At 40.2% G+C, this 24,463-nt stretch overlaps 1 protein-coding gene and 1 pseudogene across 1 annotated transcript; one reads left to right on the top strand and one right to left on the bottom strand.

Annotated features, from left to right (window-relative positions):
* Positions 1 to 204: 204 nt before the first annotated feature.
* LOC147437506 (UDP-glycosyltransferase 76B1-like) lies at positions 205 to 2,944 on the bottom strand. Its single transcript, XM_086487023.1, has 2 exons — positions 2,295 to 2,944; positions 205 to 1,377 (listed from the first exon to the last, which is right to left on the bottom strand). Exons 1-2 carry the CDS (start codon positions 2,809 to 2,811, stop codon positions 422 to 424), a joined length of 1,473 nt encoding a protein of 490 aa, XP_086343149.1. The 5' UTR covers positions 2,812 to 2,944; the 3' UTR covers positions 205 to 421.
* A 15,058-nt stretch (positions 2,945 to 18,002) lies between these two features.
* On the top strand, positions 18,003 to 20,496 carry LOC147437507 (uncharacterized; annotated as a pseudogene).
* The last annotated feature ends 3,967 nt before the right edge of the window (positions 20,497 to 24,463 follow it).

Consider the following 24,463-nt stretch of genomic DNA (forward strand, 5'->3'; position numbering starts at 1 on the left):
CGAACGCATACGGGCGTAGTGGTTAGTGCACATTGCTCGCCGTGGAGAGGTCGCGGGTTCAAGACGCCAGGTGTGGACTGCCCCGAATTTACTTGCCTACTCGAATTTAGCATATGTCCCGAATTTACAAATGTGCATCTTACGGTCCGAATCACCTCAACCGTAGATCCCATTTGAGCTGCCCGTGCGAGATAGTGTGGAGGATGCTCCAACCAAACAATGAACATTTCCAAATCCTTGTGTGTGATCTTGTGGTATGACATGGTTTGACATTTAGATGCAGACGCCATTTTGGGGGCAGAAAAATACATCATTGCTGCCCTGAATAAGATGAGTGACAACATGTGCTCAGATAAATTGTAAGGCCTGCTCAGCACAGTTCTTATGTGTGTATTAATGATCATAGCTTCCTTTCAATGACTTATGATTGAGTTGCCTCATGAGTACTTTTCAAACGTCCACATTTTAAATCATCCACAAGCTTCTCAAGGTTGGCCTTGGAGGAGCCATGGACGGCGTTGATGGCCACCTCCTTCCACTGTATGACATGCTTTCGGATCTCTCTGCCTTCATCACCTCTCATAATGGCAGTCATGGCCCATTGTGCATGCAAGCGCTCCACCTGCTGCACATTTGGCTTTAAAAGAGGCAAGCCCACTTTCCAGTCATGGACAATGCACTGCAGGTTGGTATTCTGGTCTGCTTGAAGAGGAAAGCCCAGCATCGGAACCCCATTACACAAGCTCTCCAAGACGGAGTTCCAGCCACAATGGGTAAGAAAAGCACCTACCACCCGGTGACCCAACACCGCAAGCTGAGGCGCCCATGAGATAACGCGACCTCTATCACAAGTTCTCTCAATGAAACCTTCTGGAAAAAGGTCCTCCACAGATTTCTTGTCAGGCAAAGCATCAGGCCGAATAACCCACAAAAAATTCAGCCCACTTGCCTCCAAACCATAAGCTAGCTCTTTGACTGCATCCTCTTCGATAGATGCAACACTGCCAAATGATATGTAAAGAACAGAGGATTCTTGTTGCTCATCGAGCCAATATAAGCAAGAGGTGTCTTCTTGTAAGAGGCTAGCAGCTGGTGATTTTGTCGCATCAGAAAATGCACCCATCATGAACAGGGGACCGATGGGCTCTATCTTAAAACCAGCCTCTTTTCTCAGAGCTTCAACAACAGAGTTCTCTAGCTCGTAAATTGAGTTGACAAGAAGCCGATCTGCATGTTTGGCAGATTCATAAATAGAGAGAAAAAATTGGAACATCGGTTTGTTTGAAGGGTCCTCCTCAACAATAATAGCTTTGGGTAGATCTCTGATGCAAAATGGAGACATCCCTGGGATAAAGTCCACTATTCTCTGCTTTGCTTCTGCATAATAAAAGAAAGAGGGTCATCCACTCCACCTGCTCACACGGAAACAACGAAGGTGATAGTATAAATGTGCATCCCAAGCCAAATCCAAAAATGTCATGATACTCACTTCCGAACTGAGGATGCCCCTATCACGAGGTATATTTGTATGAGGTATAACTGAGAACCGTACAAGGGAGCTCTTTCTAAAGCTAATATGAGGTCACAATATCACGAGCAAAAACATAGATGCTAAATAAGATACCATCCAATGGAAATTGAATGGAAAGTGAAAGGCGCAAGTCCAATGACTCTTAGTCAGAACCGGAGTCACCATGAAATGACGTATCGAGGCCAAAACGTTTCACCCTCGAAGCATGGTGTTCCACCACAAAACACTTCAGCCTAATGTTAGAGCACAGTACTGTAAACATGTACAAATGGATTTTCAAATGCCATAAAACTTAAAATAATGGTACCTTGTTGATAGCACAAGGGCATCTGTTTCGCTTGATCAGCAAACCATTTCAAGGCTCCAACATTTCACCTGTGTGCACCCGCCGAAGGTGTTGCATGGTGACCATGCTCAATCCACGATTCATCCCAGGCATGATGTTAATTTTTTCTTTTGAGTGTCTTTCAGTTGGTGTCATAGTCACAGAAAATGGGCATTTTTGGGTTCTCGTTCCCGGTTATGCATTCCCGTTTACTGTTCCAGGCCCCATTCCATATGATGGTTGTGTGTACTGTACTATGTAGTCATACCGAATGGCAATTCCTGCCCGTTCCAGTTCCCTGCCCCCATGTTACGTTCCATGTGACTATGGTCCGTGTATCTAAGCTCTCATATTCTGATCCCTGAGGTTCCTATGGTACAACATACTCTTTCGAAACAATCTGGCGCTCTTCAAAAGGAGGTGACAGAAAGAGCTTACCTTCTCCAATTGCAGGGATGTATCCTCTGGCCACGAGCTGCGGGATATAAAACCCAATAGAAAATCCAGAAGCAGATCCGGTCCAGAGCATCATCCATGCTAGGCCAAATTTGACAGCCACATCGTGGCCCCAACCGATAAGGTTGTCGACAAGCAAACAGCATGGAGGCTGCTCCTCCTGCATCAGCTTGTACAGCAGCTCCTCCACGCCATTGCGAATGATATTGATGGAATTTAAAAAAGTACCTACTGGCACGTGTTGTGTGGGATCGACAGACATGCCATCCGGCACAACCTCGATGCGAATCTTCCCCTTCTCCGTATTCTGAGGTGGGTCCGATGGTGAAGAGCCCTTCGATGCAGAAGACAGGAGGGAGTGGGCACGTGCGGAGCGAACAAGAGTGACAGAGACTCCGGAGGCAGCCAGATAGTTGGCAATGGAGATGAAGGGGTTGATGTGACCTTGTGCAGGTAATGGCACAAGCACCATATGGGGCGGCGCATTCACCGTCTCCATGAGATGTAGGAGAGAGTCGAATCCTCCGCAATGTAGAGATTCAGCCAGGAAAGAGAGAGTTTCTGTCTATCAACAGGAATCAACGCAACTCTTTCGTCTCTTCAAACGGCAAGGACTGAATTTCTCACTTGGGAATTGACCAATGAATAAAGGTTAAAAGGCTCCATATGATTAGCACTTTAGGCCTTGCACGTACTTCAGTGCATTTCATCTACAAGCTGTTTCAATCTCCTACGGATCTCCAAACCATTCCAAGTTCCAACTTCAAACTCTCAAAGCTTCCTCGTCGTAGCTCCAATTGACGAGCCATAAGACATAGCTCCAATTGACGAGCCATAAGACAGGCATGTAGAGCTCGCAGTTCTAGTCCATAAACTTCCACTTGGGCTCACTTTAAACATACCCACTTTTAGCTTTAACAAGACAGTTTTTGGCCCTTTAAAGGTGCATCTGACATACAATTAGGCTGGGTTTAGACGAGGCTGGAGGAAGAAAGGCTTTCTGCAGGTCTACCGCCGCCTCGTCTGAACGGTGTTGGAGGAAGAAGAGCGAAAAATAGAGAGGTGGAAAGAGGCCAGCAGCTCTTTCGGGGGGGGTGGTGCCGGAAGAAAAATGGCGGACCCGGAGGAAGATGATACCTGCTGCAACAAATAGGCTTTTGCCACCCAGCTTAGACGCCCCTATGGGAAGCATTTCCGTCGCAGCGTCTGAACCGGCCCTTAACTTTAAACTTTAACTTTAACCGCCCCTATGGGAAGCATTTCCGTCGCAGCGTCTGAACCAGCGTCTGAACCGGCCCTTAACTTTAAACTTGCTTGTTACCAAGCAAGTTTTTTGGCCTTTTAAAGGCGCATTTGGCATACAAGTAGCATTAAACTTGGCTTGTTACCAAGCCCTGGTCACTCCTCAATAAACATATAGGCTTCAAATTAAGCCTAATTAACTCCAACTTCGTTCACCCTCATAGGGTACGATCATAGCGGGAAGCTCCATCAAGGCTCACATCACGTGGTTCTCTAATGATGCAAATACAATCATGGTTTGCTTGGTAGAGGGAGATGATTTTGTAGTTGTTGTCGAGGAGAGCAATGAGGAGGGAGTTGACTACTATATTCTTTGCTACACCATGGTGAAGGTTGCTTCAGTAATCCACTGTGGATGATTATTGTGAGCTATATAATGCACATAGTATAGTTCTTTCAGGACATCATTTTTAGTACATGCGTGGTTGTGGACACTACTTCCACTTTGTACACAGTATGATGGTCAAAGGTGGCCATGCACTACTCCCATTTAGTCCTTATTGTGAAGTTATGGCTTGAAAGGATTGTCATCCAAAAAAGGGGGGTATGGCTTGTGGTGCTTGCATCTGAATGATTATGAGAGCACTATGGAGGATGTACGTAGTAGAGCAAGAGCTGGAGATCTAGCCGATGATATAAGTGCTCACTTGACAGCATTTGTGATCATGTACCCTAGCATATACCACTTTCTTTGTAATCATTCCACTTGAATTAGCCCCTTCATTTATCTCACCTTTTGTTATCTTCATTTAGAAACCTATTATGGTATTTTTCTATAGTTGTACCTTGTCTCATTGATCTGTAGTACATATTTACCTTTTATTGTATTGAATGAAGTTTCATTTTCAACTAACATTATGTCGGTCATGTGCCAAATTTTCATGGCTATCAAAACTATGTCGGTCCAAGATTGCACAATTGCCATATTTTTGTCGTGGGGTCTTAAATGAGCTTTGTGACCAAAATATGGTGATTGTGTAATCTTGGACCGACAAGATCCTTTCAAAAGGCCATGCAACTTTTTAGGGGTGGGTAATACACCTTATCCACTATGCTTGCAATGTTCATGGCTATCTAAAAGGATCATGTTGGTCTTAACTTTCTTCATCACCATCATGTTTTTGTAGGGTCCCAAATGAGATCTATGACATGATCCAATGCCTTTGAACTTTGCAGGGGTGGGAGACATGGTTCATTACCCACCCTTGCAAAGTTCATGGTGTTCTGACATGAAATTATTGGTCCAAGGTTGCAAAATCGCCATACTTTGGTTGTAGGAATCCCCATGGAAAAAGCAAGGCCATTGTGCGACCTTACCAACAAGATATGATGCCATGCCAATGAAGTTTTGCAATGATGGGAGATATGGTGAATTACCCAAACTTGCAACGTTTCATGCTTATATGAAACCACTTGGTTGGACAATTGTTATATTTTTTCCATAGGGCTCATTTGGGACACTGTGGAAAAACTGTGGATATCCTTGGACTGATGAGATGGTTTTTGATGCCCATGAAACTTTGTAGAGGATAGGGATATGGTACATACCCACTCTTGTAAAGTTTTATGTCTATTTGAAACTGTCTACTCAGTCCAAGGTTTCATAATTTCCATAAATGAGCCATAACCCCACCCCTACAAAGTTGAGAGCATTTTGTCGAGCACAATTGACATAAATAGTCCATTGTGCAACCCTATAACAACAAGACGTGATTTGATGCCAATGAAATTTGGAGGGAAGGGGGATATGGTGCATCCCCCGCCCCTACAAAGTCTCATGGCCATCTAAAATTGTTTCATAATCCAGAGTCGAACAATTGTGAATTTTTTTTCCATAGGGCTCATTTGTGACCCTATGGAAAAAATATGGCTATTAGACAACCCTAAAGGATATGGTGCATAACCCACCCTTGCAAAGTTTCATGGCTATCAAAAAGTGTATTTCTGGTCCAAGATTGCATAATCACCATGTTTTTCCATATGACCCCGAATGAGCCCTATAGAAAAAATATAGTCATTGTGAAATCCAAATGAGCCATAGAGAAAAAACATAGTCATTATACAATCCCAAACCCAAGAGACATAAGCTGATGCCAATGACACTCTCCAAGAGCAAGGGACATGGTGTACCCCCTCCTATGCAAGGTTTCATCCCATTATGAAACTGTTTTGTTTCAAGAGATTGAAATTTCCATATTTTTTCCATAGGGCTCTTTTGAGATTCTATGGCAAAAATATCGATATTACTCAACCTTGGACCAATGTGACGGTTATTTATTGTTGGAACTAGGGTTGCAGGAGATCACACATAGCTTGGAGAAGACGAAGGAAGCTCAAGGTACACAAGAGAGAGTGTATTACTTAGTGTGCAATGGAAAGATAAGTTAGCCCTAGAGTGATAGGCATATATACAATTCACAGGGGCAAAAAAAGTCCTAGTGAGGGAAAAAATGCCCCGGCGGTCCTAAGTGTGTTCACACACATCATTATCACATGTATATGGTAACAAATCCCCCCTTGGAGTGATGCAGTGAACGAGAGCTGGCACCTAGAGTAGAGAGAAGTGTTGTGCCGTGTGAGGACATGATCAGTCCACAAAGGGGAATAAGCCCAAAGCTTTGCAAAAAGCTTTGAACTTCTCACGAGACAATTCCTTTGTGAAAAGATCTGCAAGGTTGCCCTGTGTTGGCACACAAGCCAAGCTGATCTCTCCTACTAAGAGCCTCTCCCTAACGTAGTGGTAATGCACCTCAATGAGCTTTGTGCGAGCATATAAAATTGGGCTCCTCACAACTGTCAATGTGCTCTGAATGTCAATGTAGATAGTGTTGGCAATTTCCTGTCCAACATCCAAATCAGCCACAAGGCGTTTGAGCCATACACACTCAACCATTGCTATGAAGAATCCCTTGTACTCAGTCTCACAACTGGAAGTGGCCATAGTAGGTTTCTTCTTGCTCAACCATGATATGCATGAGATGCCAAGCATGAAACAAAAACCAATTGTGGACACTCGTGTGTCAAAACAACCAGCCCAATCTGAGTCCAAAAAGCATGTAAATATGGCTGCAATGATCCCCCCTTGGGATAAAACAAGCCAAGATGTAAACTGGCACTCAAGTAGAAAAAAATCCTCTTGACACCCTGCCAATGCTTAGACCCTGGGCTATGCATGAATCTACTGACTTGAGAGAATTCAAGCTGAATATCCGTCCTCGTGTTGCATACATAAATGAGGCAGCCAACAACTGTTTGGTAAGAGTGATATTGGCAGGATCACTAGCATCATGAAGACTCAACTTCAAACAGGTTTCCATGGGTGTGGCAATAGGTTTGCAATCCTCAAGTCCAAACTTACATAGCAATGTCTCTATGTAACTTTTCCTACACAAGGCAATACCACCATCACATTGCTTAAAATGTATACCCAAGTAATGATGCAACAGCCCCAAATCTTTCATCTTGAAAGTAGCATTTAAATCAACCTTAAATTCAACAATATGTCTCTCATTTGGTCTAGTGATCAGCAAATCATCTACATAGAGAACCGCAATGAGAATTACATCGAGAATTACATCATCCTCACGCTTTACATACAATGTGCTTTCTATTGGACTTTTACAAAAGCCTCGTTTAACCAAATGAGTGTGAGCCTTCTCATACCAAGCACAAGGAGATCGCTTCAAACCATACAAAGCTTTCTTACATTTGCATAAAATTACTCAAATATGTCACCATTCAAGAAAGCAATAACAATGTCTGATTGATGTACATCCCAACCAAAATGAGTTGCCAATGCACGTATAAAACACACAATGTCATACGACAAGTGGGAGAAAAAGTGTCTTCATAATATATGCCTTTTTGTTGTGCATAACCTTTTGATACAAGTCAAGCCTTATAGCAATCAATCTCGCTATCCAATTTGCGTTTCAACTTGTAAACCCACTTTGTACCAATGGCCTTTTTTCTAGGAGGCAAATCACATAAAGTCCATGTGTCATTTTTTATAAGTGCATCATATTTTGATTGCATGGCAGCCGTCCAATTTTTTGAATTTTGTGCTTCATCAAAAGAGAGAGTTTCCTCAACATCATGTAAGCTAGACACAACCAAAGCATAACAATCTGATGCAAAAGATGCATGGAGAGAACTTGAAGGAGTACGACTAGACAAAGGTGCATCCAATTTACTATCACTCAAAGTATGCACTAGCCATTTAGGCATACCTCTAGCCTACTCATTCTCAGCCCTTTCCTCATCAAGTACATCATGTACATTTGCATCAGTAATAGGCTGATCTGTAACATTTTCCAAAACCCCCATAGATTGCACATTTGCCTCATTGGAATTTACATTCAAATTTCCACCACTAAAAACAGGCAACAAAGTGGCATAAATGCCGTGTGAGCTTACAGTACATGACAGCAAGGGATGAATAGAATCTTCCACAAACACAACATATTGTGAGACCAAGGTACGCTTTGTTTGCGGATGATACAACTTGTAACCTTTGCTTTCAGCACTATATCCAACAAAAATACATTTGACAACCTTATCATCCAATTAGTTGTGTTGTGTTTGTAGCACCAAAGCATATGATAAACAACCAAAAACACGCATGTGCTTATAATCCCTTCCACTTCAGTGTCATCATTGAACATTACAAGTTGAGTATTTATTTCCTATATATTACCACCAAAAACAAAATTGTATACTTTTAATGTCTTTGAGAGAAAAAAAGGAATAATTTGTAACAAAGCAAAGTTAATTTTTAATATTTAACGGTTTATTGATCAATAGAAAGATATAAGTTTATAACGAACTGCACTGTTCAAGCAAACTTCTGCATAGAATGGAAAAAGTTAAATATTTACAAAACAACCATAATGTTAAATATGGGTATTAATCCATCAAGCAAGCAAAAGAGACCTTATAATAGACGAAAATAGTAAATGGGTTGGTACCTCAAAAATTACCACTTTATAACCAAAAGCCAATTGATTCACTACAAAGCAAAGAGGCACGCAGTGTCCCACTTTATAACCAAAAGCCAATTGATTCTACGCATAATGATTTATTACAAACTAAAGAGGCATGCACGCAGTGAAGCAATGAAACTCTTTAAAGAACTAAAAATTGAGTGTGAACATAGGGCTAAAAGAGAGAAATAACTCTTTGATTTACTAACATATAATATACAACTCTTTAAAGAACTACAAATTGAGCGTAAACATAGAGCTGAAATAACTAAAGAACAAAAAAATCAAATGAATACAATAAACAACTCTTTAAAAAATTGCAAATTAAATACAATGACCTAAAGGAAAGATTTAAAGCCTTGGAGTTAAGTATTTATAGCAAACATCCCATAAGGCTAAAGGATGAAAAACCTTGGGAAAAGGATGATTTATCAAACCCACCTGAAGGTAGACATCAAATGAATGATTTACCAAGACTTTTTTAAACTAAACTAAAGAACTCCTTAACGAGTATATAAAAGCTTCAAAGGCAAAGGAGGAGAAAAATCAAGACTCCAAAACTACTTTAAGTGTAAGTTTCGGGGCTCCATTTATGTTAACTAAAAGTAATTTAGAGAAACATTTAGCAACGGATAATTTTTACAGTCTTTTCATGCCTAAAATAATTGCTAGCTATCTATGGTACTTAGCAAGTGAGTTGCTTTTGACTTCTTTCCCTATTTTAGTAGTATGTGCACGCAATCTATTCACTAAGAAAATATTGGCATGTAAAAGTTAAAAAAAGAAAAACCCCATATCAATAAATCAAGAGGCAAAGGACAAAGAGCGCATAAAGAGTGGGCAAAGTTAGTGGTTAGACATGTATAGTGGTCGAATAGTTAATACATGTTATGGCTTGAAAGGACTGATTACTGTGATTCGTGGAGCTATCAATTGGTTTAGATCCGTTAGTCGACACAAAAATGTTAACCCAAAAATGTGAAGTTTTCTTGAACAATGCGATTCGTAAAGCTTATATCCCACAACTAGCCAGAAATGCATTAAACCCATAAGACATATATTCCCCCCTCGATCGGAATGGATGGTGCCCATAGTATATTTTGAGACATTTTCAGCCATAGCCAGAAATTGTTTGAAGCACTGATAAATACTTTGGACTTTGCTTTAAGCGGGTATACCCATGCATGCCTGGAGTAATCATCAATGAAAGTCACAAAGTAAAGGTAATTGCCCAAGGATGGAGTTTTGATGGGCCCACAAACATCACTATGCACAAGCTGCAACCTACATGTGTCCCTAACTGAACCATCATTTGGAAACTTTGAATATTGCATCTTACCCAAAATACAACCTTCAAAAACATGTTTGACACGCCGGAATTGAAGCAACCATATCAGATTTCTGCAAACGCAGCAAACTAGCAAAATTCAGATGTCCAAAATGTGCATGTCAATGTTTTGCATTTGAAATAGCCTTAGAATACACAACTGCATTTGCAAATTTCTGCCCACACTTGTCATACAAAGTGAGCTTATACAACCCACCACATAAAATGCCAAATGCAACAATTTCATCACCAAAACTGAGATCATGTATTATACATTTGTCATCCACAAACTTGACTACAAGTCCAAGTCTAGCAAGTGTAGATATAGAAAAAAGATTCTTCTTGATCCTAGGTACATAAAGTGCATCAACAACTGTGAAAGAACTACCATTTGCAGCAATAAGCACAATCTTTCCAACTCCCTGAATCGGATAAGAGTCATCATTGGCACAAGTAACTGAATTCCCATGAGACAGACTCAAGAGAGGTGAACAGATCATGATGTGGGGTAATGTGCTTTGTAGCACCACTGTCAAAATACCACACATGCGAGTGTGCAACAATTGACATGCATGCATCATGGACAACAAGATTATAGGTACACTCTACACTACAAACCCATTTTGCAACAACATCAGCATCACAGTCTCCTTTCATAGAAGACTCAACAATAGCTACGTTTGTAGTGGAACCAACATTAGTAGTGGAACCAGTCTCTTTCTTCTTAGCCTCTTTGGCCTTCAACTTAGGACACTGCTTGATGAAGTGATCATTAACTTTACAGTAATGGCAACACATCTTCTTTTTTCCCTTATCACCAAAAGTCCCAAACAAATTGCTACCGGTAGAAGCATTGGAAACATGTGATTTTCCAATCACAAAAGAACCATGAGAATTGGTTGCATTGTTGTGACCAACTTTTCTTTGAGCAACAATAAAAGCTTGTTCAGTTGCACGTTGTCCAGTCTTGTTTTTGTTTGGAAAGTGACTTGCAACAGCAATGTGCAGAATGCATCAAACTTGACAGCTTCACAATTTCCTTGGGTCATAAGTCTCCAAGTACTAGCAAAAGTCTGGTAAGAATCTTACAAGGCATCAAGAACAGTCTGCACAAGGGAACTATCTGTTGAAATGACTTCACCTGCAGAAATAAGTTGCTCATTGATATCCTTAACACTAGCAAGGAGAGTGTCCATATCATCTTCCTCATGCATAATCTTCGACTCCAACTCTTTACGTAGCAATGCAATTTTTTCCTCATTGGTACTTGCATAAAGACCAGCTAGAATATCCCAAGCTTGTTTTGCATATTTGCTAAACAAATGTGGGGAGTAATAGTGCGCTTCATAGACAACACAATCCATGCATGAGCCTACGCATCTTTTACATCCCATTGAGCTTGCTCAACCGTAGGCAAACAACTCTAACAACAACAATCCTTGCAGCAATACCTGCAACATCCCCAACATCACATGTATCCTCAGAACCAGAAGGTACATCAATGCCCTGCACAATGTTCCAAATGCCCTTTGACACAAGAACATGTTGCATCATATAATCCCACATAGGGTAATTGTCCCCATCCAATCTATCATCAGCAACAAACATCTTGAACACATATGTGTTGTTGTCAGCCATGGTAAATGCTGCACTGATGCAAAAACTGCCTGAAAAGAGGAGAAATAAAGTGGGGACAACACGTGCTATATAGGACAAGTTATGCAAAAAACTACACTAACAGAATTTTACACAAATTGACGAAATAGCCTACGCAGTACTACCTGTAGTGGAAACGAAGACTTCATGAAATAAGCCGAATCAAAAATTTGAGTAGACTGAGCTCTTTGAGTTCATCCAAAATATTTTTCAACCTAAGATTGCTCGCTAAAGCTCACAAAAATTGTAGAAAGTGAGCAGGCGTGTTCTGGAGCTACTGGTGAACAAGGTCGGGAGGACGCAATCTTCTCTGATACCAATTGTTGAAATTAGGGTTGCAAGAGAACACACACAGCTTGGAGAAAACAAAGGAAGCTCAAGGCATGCAACAAAGAGTGTATTACTTAGTGTGCAATGGAAAGATAAGTTACCCCTAGAGTTATCAGCGTATATATAATGCATGGGGGAAAAAACCTCCTAGTGAGGGAAAGAATGCCTCAGTGATCCTAAGTGTGTTCACACACATCACTACCACATGTATATGGTAATATTGATGGCCATGAAACTTTGTGAGTGTGGGGTTTATGATGCATTAACCACCCCTCCAAAGTTTCATGGCCATTTAGAACCATTTTGTTGGTCCAAGGTTGCACAATCACCATAATTTGTCTATAGGGATCCCTATGCCCCCCTATACCAACTGAACATGATCCAATGCCAATGAAATTTTATATGGGTGAGAGATATAATTTATTCCTTGTCCCTAAAAAATTTCATGGATATTTGAAAATGTTTCATTGGTCAAGGGTTGTACAATTACCATATTTTTTCCATAGAGCTCATTTTTTATCCTATGGCAAAAATATGGCTATTAAGAAACCCGAAATTGATGAGAGGGTTTTTGATGCTGTGAAAATTTACAAGGGTGGGTGATGCATTACCAAGACTTGCAACATTTCATCATGATCTGAAACCATTTTGTTAGTCCAAGATTGCACAATTACCATATTTTGGTTCTGGTGCAACATTGTACCAAATGAAACTTGATCTGATGTCAATGAAACTTTTCACAGGTGATTTTATGGTGCATACCCCACCCATGCATAATTTAGTGTATATTTGAAATTGTCTGATAAGTCCAAGGTTGCACAATCGCTATATTTCTTTTCATAGGAACCTAAACGAGCCTATCATCCCACCTCCCGAATCCTCAAATCTACGTAAGTCCATAAAATAAACTATGCTTGGCTGGAGTCTTCTCTTTCCTGGAGCTCTAAAAATAGTGTAAGGTCTACAAAGTATTTGTTTGTGGTGGAAGTGTCTCCTCAAGGTAACCTCAGTAGGGCTCACTCTCTCGATTGTACTATGAAAAGGTCCCATTCTCAAAAACACTGAAGTCGCTCTCGTGTTGCTACGTGGTCATGATAGAAAAAACCAAAGAATGTTTTATTTGACTTCTTATGAATGTGGAAGTAAGGTTTCATTTAGTCACTTTTTACAATGTAGCTAAAATAGGAATTCTTAGGAACAATTTTAGTGTATTTTTGTAGTTTCCGGACACACATATATATAGCTATTCATTATCTCTTGAAAAAGCAATTGACACTTCTAGATTTAGAGCTCCATGTAAATCAAAAAATAATTTGATCTAATTTAGCGTTTACAAAAAAAACCACTTTTGGAGAAGTATAAGAGACTCACGAGTTTGTGTCTTTTGCGATTGCGACTTGCAAATAGCACTCCAGACATAAAAAGAGAAGGATCCATCCAAGAGAGCTTCCAACAAGCATTTGTCAAAAGTTTTGCCCCCCTTTCAAAGTCAACGGTACGATCAAAATCTTCATCAGAGAAGCAAATCAGAAGTTACATTTTGGGGGCTATTCTGTGTATAAAAGACAAGAAGGAGACTCCTCGGAGGAGATTGATTGAAAATAAGTTTTGGTTAATCAAACATGGCTATCTAATCTCCTTCATTTTTATTTCTCTCTCTATATTTGGATATAAAAGGGATTTTTAAGGTAATGCAAGCAAGAAGAGCATGATTACTCATGACACACATGGGTATGTCCACTTAAGGCCAAGTACAAAGAGTTTATGTGCTTCACATTGTCTTTGGACTTTACTAAAAATATCCAATTGTATTGTGGGCACCCTCCATTCTGATTTTTGGGGGGGGGGGGGGGGGGGGGGTAGGTATATGTCAAATGAATTTGAGCATTTTTGGATGGTCATGGGATTAAACGCCAATGTACAATGCTTTATACAACTCAACAAAATGGTGTTGTTGAATGAAAGGAAAAATAGGCCACTTCTAGTGATGGCACAATGTATGGTGAAACTCCAAGCTTTGGTGCATTCTTTTTGTCTAGAGGCTTTCATATGGTCTACCTATATACAGATGTCCCACCAAAGCTTTGCAGTTTATGACTTCATATGAGGCATGGCATGATAAGAAGCCATCTATTGGTCACTTGTGTGTTTTTAGTTGCTTAGTTTATGATCTAGTGCCGCAATAACAATGTAGGAAATTGGATGATAAGGCTATCAAATGCATCTTTGGTGGTTATAGTGTTGAAAGAAAGGGTTATAGGTCATATCATCGACAATCAAATTGTATCTTTCTTCTCAAGATGTTGTCTTTGTGGAACATGAAGTTTAGCCCTTATAGTGTTGAAAGCAAGGGTTACATGTAATATCATCAACAGTCAAATTGTATCTTGCTTCTTGAGATTTTGTCTTTGTGGAAGATGAAGTTTAGCCCTTATAGTGTTGAAAGCAAGGGTTACATGTCATATCATTGACAGTCAAATTGTATCTTGCTTCTTGAGATGTTTTCTTTGTGGAAGATGAAGTTTAGTCCTTGTTCTAAAGAGACAACTGCACACTCACAAACAATTTTTATACCTTGTTGCCTCTTTTCAATGGAGGGAATACAAATGTAAGTCTAAATGAGGTAAATATTTAGTCTTTATAGGTTTCAAGTGATGTCTTAGATCACCCTATTGCTAATGCAGATGTAAATGATGCACTTGTTGAGGAAAATGTTGAAAAGGAGGAAGCTAGAGGTATGCCAAGATGGTTAGTGCATACTTTGCGTGATAGTAAATTTCATGCACCTTTGTTTAGTCTTACTTGTTTGGTTCTCATAATGCTTCTTGTGCATCAGATTGTTATGCTTTGGCTGTGTCAAGTATGTGCGAGGAGGATGAACCTCTTACGTTTGATGAAGCAATTTTTTTTAAGAATTTGATGGCTACTATGCAAGATGAATTTGATGCACTTGTGAAGAAAGATACTTGGTCTTTATGTGAATTGCCTTTTGTCAAGAAGGCCATTGGTACAAAGTGGATTTATAAGCTGAAACATAAGCTAGATGGTAGTATTGATTGCTAAAAGACAAGGCTTGATGCAAAAGGTTACGTTCAACAAAAGGGCATTGATTATAAAGTAACTTTTTCTCCCACTCTTTGTACGACTAATGTTCATTTCATTTGTGCATTAGTAGCTTATTTTGGATGGAATGCACATAAATTGGATATTAAAACCGCTTTCTTGAATTGTGACTTGTGTGACAAGCTGGGGTTGACAAGCTGGGGTTATAAGAGATAGCAAGCAAGTATTTTCAAACAACAAAATAAATAAGCGAGTCTCTTTAGAAATGTCACTACTAGTCAGACAAATTTGAAACTAAAATGGTTATTTACACACTATATTTTGGTTGCGAAAAACAATTTATGCTCACAAAAGAAACTCATCTTATAGTTGAAACTACTGCTTATATGAGGGAGACATAGATAAAGACAATAAAGTCTGCAAGAGTTACAGAGAGACATAGATTTCTAGCACATTACAAAACATATGCTTGGATCAACAACGAAAATAAATTAATTTGAAGCACATTCGTTGTCTATAAAGAGATGCCCTCTTTGAGGCCTATCGCTACTCCATTGCTAGGTTGGTGGTCCAAAGTCATGCTGGACATCTATGATTGTGCGTGGTGGAAGGTCTACAAAGGGTGGTCCCCCCATCTAGATAGCGTGTAGCTCTCTCTACCTAGCAAGGACATATCCTCTATCCATGTTGATCCACCATGGACAATGCTCAAGCTCCCACTGCGGGATATGATGCATGCTTGTGGATACAACTGCTTGCTACGCGATAGTCGTATGATTTCATGCCCATACATAAACCAATTTTCCCAATAGTGATTCTAACTGGGACTGAGAAGCTTTCTCTTTGTACTCTCTATTTCTATCTTTCCATAGAGGGTCCCATGTATCAATGATATGATCTATGCTCAATAATAAACCACACAAAAGAAAACCTTAAAACAATTCAACCAAAATCATGATATAGTCCACAAAATCACTTTAAAATGACAATTATTACATGTCACTAATGGCATCTAAGTTTTGGATGTTCACATGGAGATTATAAAGGCCCACTTTTTCCTTCATGTAACCCTCTCTAGAAAATGTAGGCTTCGGACCTGAAATATCAGACTTCAAACAACATACTCATGCATATGGAATGAGCCATACACCCTTGTTGTTTTAAGAATGTCCTCTTCCTTGCCAATTTGCAAGTGACTGTCATTCATGTCATTTGAAATAGCCCCACCTAAGGTGCAATATGGAATGGAACTAACTACATGGAAGCTTATTGCCTAGCTAAATGAGGATCTACATCATTAAATGCCCCTAACCCAATGCATGTATTGTGGCTCTCATCACCATGAAGATTGGTATCGTCGTAGTCCTCTCTGACTGACACTGAACTCAATTGATCACAATAGAGTGTATGAGCAATAATAGATGGTCTCCCTCTTCAGGAGCCTTTTCCAATTGCAAGACTACAATTAATTTTCAAATAAAGTGAAAACATTCCAATAAACATAATACAAGAATTAATTCTTTTTGTATTTTCATAGACTAAAATTAACTTTGAGAAAATGAACTGAATGAGTTTAAAATATAGATAAACTGAATCCAAACAAAGATAATGTCCCATTACAATCAAATTCATAATACCATACTCTCTTGAATCATATAATTGTTCATTTGCAAAATGAAATGAAAAGGGTGAACCCCCTCTGCCCCCTGGCGTGCCGTTAGTGACGGAGGATGATGATTGAAACCATTCCATGGCAGAAGGAAAAGTACATTACTAATCTTTATCTAAACAATATCAAGTGAAGAGGGTGGAAAAAAAACCCTCTCGACATGTCGTCATTGCCAAACAGCTGTCCAAACCATTTTTCGATGCAATGGGGGAAAATAAACCTCCTCTTGCCATGTCATCAGATCTCAGTAGTTGGATGTGGAATTAGAAAGAAACCCCTCTTGATGTGGAAATTAAAATAACCCCTCTCATGTACTGTCAATGTCGGGGACGTTGTGCAAAAGGTGAGAAAAAAACATCCTCCCGACATATTGTGAGTGTCGTGAGGTTTTTTTCTCGCCTTTTGCGCTTGATATCATATAGATAGAAGCTTATCAATATCAAAATGCAAAAAAATAAATAAAAATCATTGGTTTCCTTCGAGCCCTATCATCAACCATGATAGCTTACTAGTTTGTTGCTCCAACGAGTCCGCACCGGCGCGGGCTGGTTGCAACAACATCTAGTAGGCTGATGCGCCTGGTGGTGCCTCTGGCAGAGTACACGACTTTGGATTATTGCAACGTTTGATTGGCGGGGCACATAATATCTGCATGTAGGCAGTTGCTACACCAGGGTTCACAGCTTATGCCATATATGAGTCACATTGCTTCAAAAAGCATCCTATCAAGAAAAAGGTGCACTTCAGAGAGGTTTTTTTCTCTCCTTTTGCACTTGATATTGTGTCTACAAAAGCTAATCAGTTAATAATGCAAAAAAAAAACACAAAATGTTTCCTTCTAGCACCACCGGTGCACCAGCAACCATGATAGCCTTATACTAGTTTGTTGTTGCAACCAGTCCGCGCCGGCACGGACTGGTTGCGGCAACAAACTAGTAGGTTGTTGTGGTTGTCGGTTCCTCCATCTTCTTACAGTGATCAATGGCAACATGTGCTCTCAAAGAGAAGACCAAAGATGATGGCGTACCCCTGCCCATCCTTGTCTATTGCCGCCTCTGATCCTTTCCCCGCGGTCAACCATGCAAATGAAATTTGTGCCCTGATAGGGGTAGCCTCAGGTCAGTTGGCACAGCTGCAAGAGAGCAAGAGTAGGCAGCAGGGGTAGCCTCGGGTCAACCAACGTAGCTGCAAGAGAGCAGACGATGATAGCCATATATTAGTTTGCTGTTGCAACCAGTCCGCGCTGGCTATAAGGCTATCATGGTCTCGTTCTCTTGTAGCTGCACCGGCGCGGACTGGTTGTAGCAACAAACTAGTAGGGTGTTGTGGTTGTTGGTGCCTTTGGCTTCTTACAGTGATCAATGGCGGATCTCAATGAGCAGCCTAAAGATGATTTCGTACCCCTACCCATTCTTCTCTGTTGCCCCCCTGATCCTTTCCCCACAATCAACGATGCCAATAAAATCTGTGCACTGATAGGGGTAGCCTCGGGTCTAGCCTCAGGTCAGTTGGCACAGCTGCAAGAGAGCAAGACCAGGCAGCCAATTAGTTGTTCAATTATGGCAGCGGGAGTCGGACATTGATTTTTTAATTATTTGTTATTCACACGCCTGTGAGAGAGAGAGAGAGAGAGAGAGAGAGAGAGAGAGAGAGAGAGAGAGAGAGAGAGTGCTTCTGCAGTCATGATAGGTTGATAAGATCAATGGTTGAGGATGCAGGTGTGGTTGCAGATTTTTCCTCCCTTTGTCAAGAATTGTGTGGTGAAAAAAACAAAAACTCACCTGCTTTTTCATAATTAAAACCTCGCTTTATCAACAATTTTTGGAAGGAATTTTTAGCTGGAGCAAGTATAATATAATTTTCACACCGATCACTCTTCTCCAGGCTCAAAGATGCAAGCCATAACCCATACTCAAATAAATTCTACTCAATTTTTTTAGTTTGTTCCTACCATTTCTTAGTGGAAACAATACACTGATGCCCCATATGGAAACTTAACCTGTTGTTGGGAATTCTATTAAAAAAGAGTTCCTTTATTTATTTATCCCTAAATTAGTGCTGCTAGGGTGTTTTGGTAGCTCTGCCACTCAAGGCTGCCCGAGAGCTTCAACGCAATAGGATTTCCAGGAGGAAGGTTTGAGAGTGAGGTGAGTGGGCAGGCTGCAACGCTAGTGTACTCCTTGGAAGATGGATGACTGGCTAAAAGGGATATGGGCCTCCAACCCCCTAAGTGAATGAAGGCCCTATAATTCAAACTCCCTTTATGGGGCGGGGCTTATGGGGGATCACTGCTCTAAAACTTTTCCCATACAAACTTCTCTAGCAAATTACCACCCCCTACTCCTAGGACAATGAGTTTAGATTCTAGAGGCAAGACTCCTCCCGGAATAGCGCCTAAAAATAAGTGGAAGATAATTCTCAAAAGAAGTTATACTATTTCATAGCAGAAGAAGACAATGATGGAAAGAGTTATAGATGGACAAGATTATCATAGCAAGGGGAAGAAGTAGCTTGCTATATTGATAAAGAGAGATCCATGTCCAATTTGATGTAGGATTTGACTCAAGCTAAGAGAAATGTTCACAAATTGATAATGAAGCTCAGTGGGGTACGTGAATGGTGCTTGTAAGAATGACGAAGTGCATTATGTGGAGAAGCACAATGCAATTTTCCTTGAAAAGGAGGGCTCACAAGTAGAACTGGATGCTATGAAGTTGTGGTATGAGTTGACACTTATGGAGGTACAAACCGATAACCATGCTATGGAGAGCTTGTAACATGAGCTTATGGTTTTTGTGGAGGCTAAAGATGAGGTAGTTAGGCTAGTTGGAGAGGCCATGAGTGCACCAAAGTCAACAACAAGGCAGATTGAGGAGCTCTTAGTAGAGATTTTGATAACAAAGGGATCCACTTTGTTGAGCGATTGCACAACACCTAGGATGGATGACTTGATTGCTAAGCTCCTAGAGTCCATGGAAAGTAGTCTTCTCAAAATTGAGGTACTCTTAATTCAACAATACAGAAGAAAACATTGCAGCCTCTTGTTGTTGTAGAAATTAACAAAAATACAATTTAATCTCTCAAGTATGAAAGTGTTAAGTTCAACATCAAAGATTTTAAAGTGGAAGATGTATAGCATAATGACCAAGAGATGAATGATTTCCTCACTAATTTCTCTTTGTAAGCCCTCCAGAAAGAGTTAGCAACTATGAAAGAGGCTGAGCATAAGGCCATACAAAAGAAGATATGGAAACGGTGAGGGTGGAAGCAATAAAATCAGAGAATTTTGAATCAATTGCCTAGGATTTACTTACCAAAACATGTAGACAATTGGAAGAAGCCAAAGAAAATCTTGCCAAAGCAAGTGTGGAGGATGTTGCTCTCCTTGCATCTCTTGAATGACTTAAGGTTGAGCTTGAGAAGAGCCAACATGAAGCTATTCAAGATTTATAAGATAAGGAGGCAACTACAAGAAACAAGACAACTGAAGTGCTTGACCACATGGAGAGGATGAGGGAGTCAAGCCAAGATCGACTATCAATCTAGAAAGAGCTTCTACCCATGCCATGATTGAGTCTCTGTAGATGGATTTTGAAAGGATTAAATCAAAAGAGATATTGGTAGCTCAAAAGAAGGGAATCAAACCAAGCTGAACTATCGATTCGGAAAGAGAAGAAAGCTTCTACCCATGCCATGGTCAAGTCTCTATAGATGGATTTTGAAAGGCACAAATCAGAAGAGACATTGATAGGTGAAAAGGAGTCGATAGCACTTGCCAAAGTCTCAAAAATGAGCAAAGAGCTTGAAAGAAACATTGAGCATCAAAAGCACTCCTCCAATGAGATTGCACTTTAAGCACTCGAGCTTATGGGCAAATCTTTATGCAAATCAAGCTAAGCTAGTAGCCCCACACTACTAGAGGTCACACAGAAGTCGATGAAGGTACCGACGAAATAGCACTAAATTTTAAACTAAAAATCATTGAAATAAGGTTCGGAAGAGACGCTGGTATCGTAGCATCGGTATAACTATCGGTGTGGTAGGCGTCGGAATAGGCCTATAAACAAGCGTCGGAATAATCAATGGAATAAGCACCGATATTAATATATTAAATTTCGACGCCTATTCCGTGACCCCTACCGACTGTCATACCGTAACCTGTACCGACGACCAAAACTTGCAAATTTTTTTTTTGGGTACAGAGGGTTGGGAACTAATGCTGCATGTACTGTAGCAAAAGAAAACAGCCCTCTTTGCCCAAAGGAAGAGTGCACAAGCAACCACACTCCACCTACAAGCTGACGCTAAAGAGCGAGTGTATGGCAATTAGCAAAATTGTAAGAATAACATAAATTCTTAACATGATTAAAACATGAGTCAAAAACTGTAAAACCATAAACATAACCTGTGTGCCATACCATAACCATTACCATTACCATAACTTTCTTGTTATACCATAACCATCACATGATTGCTATACCATGATAGCAAAACCATAACCATCACCTGAACCAAAACCATAACCATAACCATAGCACGATTTCTATACCATCATAGCAAAACCACAACCATCACCTGAACCAAAACCACAACCATAACCATAACCTTGCACAGCCACAACCATAACCATAACCATAACCATAAACCGTAAACATAAGTTGACTGTCAAACCTTAGCCATACCATAAACATAACCATAAACCATAAACATAAGTACTACAAAACTGTACATATGCAAGAGGTCACTGAGTGAGAAGCCCTCATGGTAATGCCTCCCAATCGACGTCCTCTCCATCCTCCTCCAGCTAGGTCAAAAGAGCCACAAGTCCATGCTTGTACCCATACTTCTCCTCTTGGTGTGTCGGAAGGCGCTTCACGGCAACTTCCTGCAAAATTATGGTTTAATCATTAGATAAATCTTCAAATAGCATATATACTATCAATAATTTAAAGCATACGTATGATACTTACAAACTCATGTCAAAGCGTATCGTAGCCTCCACTCCCAAGATGTGACGCTCCAGCAGACTCCAAACGTGCTCTGGCTGCATCTCTCTGCTGCTGAAATCTATTGGAATTGTCTTGTGTCTCTCATGCAATCCCAATCCACTCCTCTGCGTCCAACCATGCTGGCTTAGGATCACCGTCATTGAACCTGTCTCTGGGCTCTAGGCTCTGACTGACGGTGTGACATTGTGGACCTCACCACACTCAAAATCCAGGCGTTCAAGACCTACACATACCCCTCTGCCAGCCTGTACTCTCTCTGAATGGCATCGACAATGTAATTCTTTCTCTCAAGGTCGAGATTTTCCCAAATCTCCATCACAGTATGACCAAACTGAATCGTACAAAGCTGTCGAATCCTCTGTCGCATTTCCTTTTCCACCCTATCCGCCTTCTATGTTGGAATCCATGTCAAAGAACGTGTCCAACATCTGCTCCATCTCTACTTCTTAAAATGCCTCTTCAGGTATTGGTTGGGAGGACTCAGTCGATGGCTGCTCGTTTGAAAATCGTCTTCTCTAGGATGAAGTTGGAGCAATATCTACTTGCGAACTTTGACCTTCAATCTCTAGACCATGAGATCGATAACACAGGTCTACGGTACTTGCTCTATCGAAAAGAGACCGTGATTGTGTATGTGTTGGTCGCAAATTTTTCTCTTTTGAAAGATCTGATGCTTGCAATGCGCACAAGGACACGCCATCCTATCGTAAATACTTTATCTACCAATGATGCAACAAATAATTAAAACACTCTAGTTGTTATAGCTACAAGCTTTAACAACCTCACATTCTCTAGCCAGGCCCGATCCCCGCACACCTCGGTCTAGAGGTGCACGGAGATTAGGACCACAGGATAATAATCTCGTCTTTATTGGTCAATGACTATATATTAAAGTTCTTGAAGTCTGTGTGCACTTTTGAAGTCCGATTGCATTTTTTCAACTATTTTCTGCTAGCTCTAACAACCTCACATTCTCTAGCAAGGCCCGATTCCTGCACACCTCGGTCTAGAGGTGCACGGAGATTAGGACCACAGGGTAATAATCTCGTCTTTAGTAGTCAATGACTATATATTAGGGTTCTTTCAATCTGTGTGCACTTTTGAAGTCCGATTGCGTTTTCTCTACTATTAATTTGGCGCTAGCTCTAACCTAACCTAATCTATAACATAACCCTAACCTAACTTATAACCTAACCTAATCGAAGTCCCGTTTGCGTTTTTAGAAGTACACAAGTCATCTTCGAAGTTGATTGCGTTTTTTCTACTATTAATTTGACGATAGCTTTAATCTAACCTATAATCGTTATGAGTAACCTATAATCTAACCTAACGTAAAACCTATACCTAACTTAACTTAATGTATATAACCTAACTTTTAAAATCTACCTAACCTATAACCTAACCTAACCAAAGTCGGTTTGCGTTTTTAGAAGTACACGAGTCATCTTCAAAGTCCGATTGCATTTTTACTACTATTAATTTGACGCTAGATCTAACCTACCTAACCTATAATCATTATGCCTAACCTATAATATAATCTAACCTTATGTAAAACCTATACCTAACCTAACTTAATGTAACCTATCTTATAACATCTACCTAACCTTTAACCTAACCTAACCGAAGTCCATTTGCGTTTTTAGAAGTACACGAGTCACTTCGAAGTCCGATTGCGTTTTTAGAAGTACACGCGTCATATTCGAAGTTAGTTTGTATTTTCTCAACTATTATGCCGTTGATAGTTCTAACCTAACCTATAATCTCACCTAACATATAACCTAAACCTAACATAACCTAACCTAACATAAAAACAACACAATGGTGAGGCGTTTAGCAAAACGACAAGACGTAAATCTTACCCACAATGCATATGCGATGTGGGCAAGCTCAACGGCTTGCCAATTTGGCAAACGGCTCACCATTGTGTTGTTTTTAGAGTTGCGAAGCGATTTTATGGCCTGAAAATCGCTCGTAGACATATAGACAACACCATGGCGAGCCATTTGGCAGCCGTTGACAATATGGCAAGCCATAGAGCTTGCCCACAATGCATACGCCTTGTGGGCAAGCTTTATGGCTTGCCGTATTGCCAAACGGATCGCCATTGTGTTGTTTTTAGGGGTACGACATAATTTTAGTACTTGAAAATCGCTCGCAAACATATAGATAACACCATGGCGAGCCATTTGGCAATACAACAAGCCATAAAGCTTGCCCACAATGCATATGCATTGTAAGCAAGATCTATGGCTTCTCGTATTGCCAAACGGCTTGCCATGGTGCTATTTTAGGACTTGAAATCCGCTCGCGGACATAAAAACAACACAATGGCGAGCCATTGGCAATACGGAAAGCCATAGAGCTTGCCCACAATGCATATGTGTTGTGGGTAAGCTTTATGGCTTGCCGTATTGACGAACGGATCGCCATTGTGTTGTTTTTAATATACGTTGTGGGTAAGCTCTATAGCTTGCCGTATTGTCGAACGTAGCTTAACCTAACTTAACCTAATGTAGCTTTACCTAACCTAACGTAACATAACCTAATGTAATTAACCTAACCTAACATATAAGATAACCTACCTTAACTTAACGTAGCTTAACCTAACCCAACCTAATATAAATTAACCTAACGTAGCTTAACTTAATCTAACCTAACATATAAGATAACCTAACCTAACTTAATGTATAACCTAACATAACAACGTAGCTTAACTTAACATAACCTAACCTAATCTAACTTAACTTATAACTTAAATTTAACCTAAAACATAAACCCCATCAACTACATAATCTGAAAAACGACAATTCAAT

The sequence above is a fragment of the Adiantum capillus-veneris genome, chromosome 17 (assembly GCF_014529385.1).
Source record: "Adiantum capillus-veneris isolate H3 chromosome 17, ASM1452938v2, whole genome shotgun sequence".
Classification (NCBI taxonomy): Eukaryota; Viridiplantae; Streptophyta; class Polypodiopsida; order Polypodiales; family Pteridaceae; genus Adiantum; species Adiantum capillus-veneris.

Excerpts from the sequence above, each read along its gene's own strand:
- LOC147437506 (XM_086487023.1), bottom strand. The coding sequence starts at position 2,811 with ATGGAGACGGTGAATGCGCCGCCCCATATGGTGCTTGTGCCATTACCT. Across the intron at positions 1,378-2,294 it reads CATCCCTGCAATTGGAGAAG|AAGCAAAGCAGAGAATAGTG; the intron begins GTAAGCTCTTTC and ends TTTATTATGCAG.